The sequence below is a fragment of the Marmota marmota genome, unplaced genomic scaffold, assembly GCF_001458135.2.
Source record: "Marmota marmota marmota unplaced genomic scaffold, marMar, whole genome shotgun sequence".
NCBI classification, from domain to species: Eukaryota; Metazoa; Chordata; class Mammalia; order Rodentia; family Sciuridae; genus Marmota; species Marmota marmota.
Window position 1 is genome coordinate 5,317,140 of NW_026000205.1, and position 5,133 is coordinate 5,322,272.

Sequence of the window (5,133 nt, forward strand, 5' to 3'; positions counted from 1 at the left end):
GACTTCCAGTAACAGGTCTGCTGGGCGGGGCTCGGCTTCCTGCTCCCGGGGGAGGGAAGCCGGTCCCTCCGGGGATCTACCCTGCCACCCCAACTTCCATCCTCGAATGGGGCGGGGGAGGGGAGAGTCCAAGCCAAGGGGAGTGAGCTCTTCTAGGGAACAGATCCCTGAATCCTCCAGCCTGGGGACCCCTCCGGAACTCCACCCTACCGGGCTCAGATTCCAGTTGGCTCCCTGTCCCCCATATCCTGGCATCCACCCCCAAGAGCTCTCGGAGCAAGGAAAACAGTGCTGTCATGACTCTCCTTTAAGAATAAGGGCTCCGACTGAGCGCTAAGTCCCCAAGTTGCCCCTCCTTTCCATGCCCCCTTGGGGACCTAGGAATACCACTGCCAACCTTTGCTTCTCGGGCTTCCAGGCCCCTAGGCACGACCCGTTTCACTGGCGCCTGTGCGACTGTGCAGCTGCACAGGGTCTGGCACTGAGTGGAACATTCTGCTGTCGCTGTCATGAAATTCTTAATTTTCGAACAATGAGCCCGGTAAATGAAGGTAGCCGTCCTGCCCCTAAGACCTCTCTGAGCTCCAGATCCCCAAGCTGTCCCTCATCTGGTTCCCTACCCCCTTGATGATCAAGGAATACAAGATCCCAACTTCTGTCCTCCAAGACACAGAGCATGTCCCTCCCCGCCCCGCCCTGGACTTCTAGCTCCCCATCCCCACCCTGGTGGGGGGTCCAGATGCTGTTGGTCCCTCTCTAGGAGCCAAAAGCCCAGCCTCCAGCTTTGCTTCTTTGGGGACTCAGTCTTAGCATCCTCAGCCCGCTTTGCCCCCACCGCCCTCCCCCGCCTGTGTGAGGTGGGGTTGGTGGCGCAGGCTGGGGCCGCTCCAGCTGCCCGTTCCGGTAAAGTCTCAGCCCCAGCGGAAGGGGTTAAGGTTGGAGGGAGCGCCAGGAGGGGGGAGGCTGCGAGCGAGTGAAGGGTGCTGACGTGGGGGAGGCAGAGCAGCTGGGCTGCGGTCAAGTTCTGCGGGAAGGGATTTCCCCCTGCAGGCAGCTGAGGCAGAAGTGTTTGCGTTGGGGGAGAGGGAGGGGGGAGGGGAGGGGTGCAGGGCTGGGGCTGGAGACTGCTGGGCCCTGTGGCCTCTTGCCTGCTCTCTGCCACCAGGCCACAAACAGCTCACCCCTGGGGACAGAGACAAATGAAACCTGCTTCACAGTGACCCCCCGCGGGTTCCCAGAGTTGGAGGGAGCTGGGTTGGATGGAGTCCTTTATATATCTCTGGCACCTTCTCCTGCTTGGGCCCACTTGGATGGCCTACAGCATGCCGGGATCCTGTTCCAAACTACCCACTCCTAAATATGGAACGCGGACTCCTTGGCCAGCCCTGTTCTGCGAGCTGTGTGTGTGAACCGTGTTGTACTGAATCCTAACTGTGCTAGGTGTAACAGGGAGGGCTGGTTTCCAAGCTGGGAAACGGAGGCTTGGCAATGTAAGTCACCAGTGGGCCCTTCCCTGCAGATACAGGCTTCTGGTCCCCAAACCAATTTCCACATAAGTACTTTAAATAAATCATCTCATGTCTTCTTCTCAAAGAACCTTCCACATTTCTGACACCTGATCTTACAGAGGGGGAGACTGAGGCACCATGGGATGAGAAAGCACTCAACTGAAGTTCAAGCTCAATTGACTGAGTAACGATGATCATGATGGTCAATGGCCCTGAGTGCTCAGTATGTGTTAGGCACAGGACTAAAATCTCCCATGCAGGATCCTCAGTAGCCTCAGGAGCACTGCTTCAAGCTGCAGGTGACAAGCCAGGGGACTTTGAAATCACCTTAGGGGACTGCCAAGTTAATGTAGTAGGTCATGATCATGGGACAATGAAGCAGAGAAGAACAGAAAAGATCAAAGTGGGTCCTGTGCAGTGGGGGGAGGGGAGATTGTTTCATTTTGTGCAATTTTTATTGCAAATTTATGTCCATTTATGTCCGTTTATGTGTGTGTGTGTGTGTATGTGTATGTGTGTATGCACACACACGCTGGGCAAGTGCTCTACCATTGAGTTACATCCCCAGCCCTTTTTTTTTTTTTTTATACCAGGAATTAAACTCAAGGGCACTGGACCACTGAGCCACATCCTCAGCCCTGTTTTGTATTTTATTTAGAGACAGGGTCTTGCTAAGTTCCGGAGATCCTCCTGCCTCAGCCTCCTCTGCAGCTGGGGCGGCAGGCATGTGCCTCCGTATGACAATAACATTGAACACGTAGTGTATCAGGCCCAGGGCTAGAGCTTTCTTCACATGTAACATTGATGTAGGAAGCCAATCAAATATATTTCTCATTTTTGGATTGTGATAAAGTTTTGGGGGGCCAGAAGTATACCTCAGTGGTAGAGTGCGGGTTTGGCATGCATGAGGCCCTGGCTTCAGTCCCCAGCTTTGGTGGCGGGGAATCAAGACCACTGCTCCGACAGCACAGGGAGGTGCTCTTCGTGTACCCAGTGTTTTCAGAGGTAGCTAAAGCTCAGAGTGGGAAGGGCTTGCTCAAGGTCACACAGCCAACAGAGGATGCGGGATCCAGCTGAGGTCCAAACCTAAGTGCCCGCCATTTGAGGAAGGCTGACTTCCCCACTCTCCTCCCATCCACAGGGACTGTCACTCACGTGTCTCCATCCTCATCTGCACGGGTGGCCATGGCAATGTCGGCTGACAGGGGGTGTTCCATGGAGCACATCATGGGGTACAGGGGTGTAGGCAGATTCAGTAGAGGAAAAGAGGGGCTCATAGGTGGGGTGGAGTACAAAGGCAGTAGAGGTCCTGGACAAGGGGGACAAAGGAAGGACGGGTGAGGCTAAGCCCACAGACCCTCAGCCGGCTCCTGCCCCAGGCCTTCCCCTCTGCAGTGCTTTGCCCTCCTTCCACAACCCTGTGCACCGCAAACTGGGTCTGCCAGCCCCAAGCCCCACCTCTCTTCCCCACTCCTCTTATGGGCTCCTGCAGCCTGCCCCCTCCCCAGTCCTGATCACCTACATTGCCACTCATTTTTAGTGTTCCTGACCTCTATCTCCTAGCAGAATCCCTTAAGGGCTGATGAAGCCCTGGTCATCACCCAGCAGGGGACCCTAGGGCCTGTTCCCTGAGTGACTTTGTGGCCAAGAGAGGTTAAACAATGGATGAAGGTTTGGAATTGGGAAGAAAGGAGGGTCTGAGGGGGGCAGCACCATGTTGAAAGGGACCAGGGCAGCAGGCAAATCCACATCTACCCATGTCACCAATGGGGAAAACTGAGGCCTGGGTGCTCACCCAGGGAATGGGAAAAGCCCGGAGGCAGAGACCGGTCTCCCAATGAATTGCTGAAGTCCTGCTGCACTGATCAGATGGAAGGTTTGGAAACTGGGTAAGAATCTGGGGCCCTAGAGATAGGTTCTCAGCAGCTTTGCGGGGGTCCCCTGGGCATGGTAAGGTGGCTATGGCAGGAGACACCCCTTCCTGGAGATGTGGGATGAAAAGAATGGTGTATGATTTTCTCTGCCTTCTGTTGATGCTTGGGTCCCCTTCCTGAATCCAAAGTTTCCAGGTTCCCCCATCTCCACAACCAGGTCTTGGGGCCCTAAGTCCTCCATTCAGAGACCCTTGAATCCCTCTTCTCAGGCCTAAATCCCGAGTCCCAGAATTCCCTAGTACATACCACCCATCCCTAGACTCCTCAGTCACTGACACCCCGCTCTCTCCACCACCTGACCTCGCGACCTCCAACAGAGCCCTGAGCACTAGTGGTTGCATACAACCAGGTGCCCAGAACCCTGGATCTCCATCCCTTGGTTCCTGGTATCTGGGACCCTGAAACTCCAGTTTTTTCCCTTGGAACCTTGTGGTCCCAGACATTGGTGTGCTTGGACCCCAGCTCAGTTTTTCCCAGTTCCCAGGCCGCTGCTATGTTGTTCATTTGGGATTTTAACATCCTAGGGTCCCTAATACCAGTCTTCTTCAAAACCAAGTCTCGGTTCCCTTGAGTCCCTTTGACTTCACATATCTAGACGCCTAGTTTCTCAGGCCCGAGTAGGGGATGCTATAGCCCTAGATATCTGCTTTATTTTGTTTTGATTTGCTCACAGTGCCAGGGATCAAACCCAGGGCTTCCTGCGTGCTAGGTAAAACCTCTACCACCACCCTCCATCCTCAGTTCTTTTGAATTTGAGACAGGGTCTCCCTAACTTGCCCAGATTGACCTGGAACTTGCCATCCTTGGCCTAAGCCTGCAGGAGCTGGGATTGCAGGGCAGCGGCTGTGCCGGCATATATGTAGTTCTTAAAGAGTTTGATAATTCGTGTCTCTGGGAAGCAGGCTCTGTCCCATGATTCCCTGACACCCCATATCTGCACCTCTGGACGCTGTCTCCTGGCTTCCCATTATCTGTGCCACTTGGCCCCTGGGCTCTGTTCTCAGGGCCCCCTGACCTTCAGCTCCCTGGGAAACTTCATATCTTGGTCCCCAGGCGCTGCTGTCCCCTGATGATCTCATGTCTGTGTTCCTGGGTCCTCAGGTTCCCGTCTCCCAGCTACCCGGAACCCCATGTATTCGAGTCCCGGGCTCTTTCTCCTGGATCTATGAGTCTATGCTCTGGGTGGCCCCGACCTGGCCCTGACCCGCGGGGGAGCCACTCACCCGGGTAGTAAAGCGCCTCTGGCCTGGGCAGGCCGTGGGGGGGCCCAGGGAGGGCCGGCGCGCTGCAGCCGCCGCGCAGGGGGTCCGGGGGGACCGCGGGGCCGGCGGTGGCGCGGGGGGGCAGCGGGCTCCGGGGAGGGATCGCGCAGGGGGCGCTTGCGGAGCGGCAGCGCGGCGCCGGCGGGCACGGTGGCCTTGGGTCGGGTGCGAAGGTCCACGGGCCCCTCGTCCATGGCCCCCGCGGGGCATCGGGGCATGGGGCCGCCGGAGCGGGCGGCGGGAGCGCGGCTGGCTGGGCTCGGCTGCACGGGAGGGTGGTTTCGCCGGGCGCCGGGACTTCCCCTGCCGCCGGCTGAACTGAAGGGACTTTTGTCGGCCGGGGCGGTGCCGGGCGCCCGCCTCCCCGCCCCCGGCCCCCCCGGGGCCACCCGTCCGCCCCAGGGGTTTCCTGGACCCGCGCCGCTCCCG

General features: G+C 57.5%; 1 protein-coding gene across 1 annotated transcript in view; it reads right to left on the reverse strand.

Moving 5' to 3' along the window:
* The window catches only part of Bcl3 (BCL3 transcription coactivator), a 9,346-nt gene extending 4,219 nt beyond the window's left edge, over window positions 1-5,127 (reverse strand). The window contains 3 exon segments of the mRNA XM_015496727.2: window positions 2,664-2,817; window positions 4,666-4,771; window positions 4,773-5,127. Coding sequence (XP_015352213.2) covers window positions 2,664-2,817; window positions 4,666-4,771; window positions 4,773-4,922 — 410 coding nt within the window. The 5' untranslated portion in view covers window positions 4,923-5,127.
* Window positions 5,128-5,133: the final 6 nt, after the last annotated feature.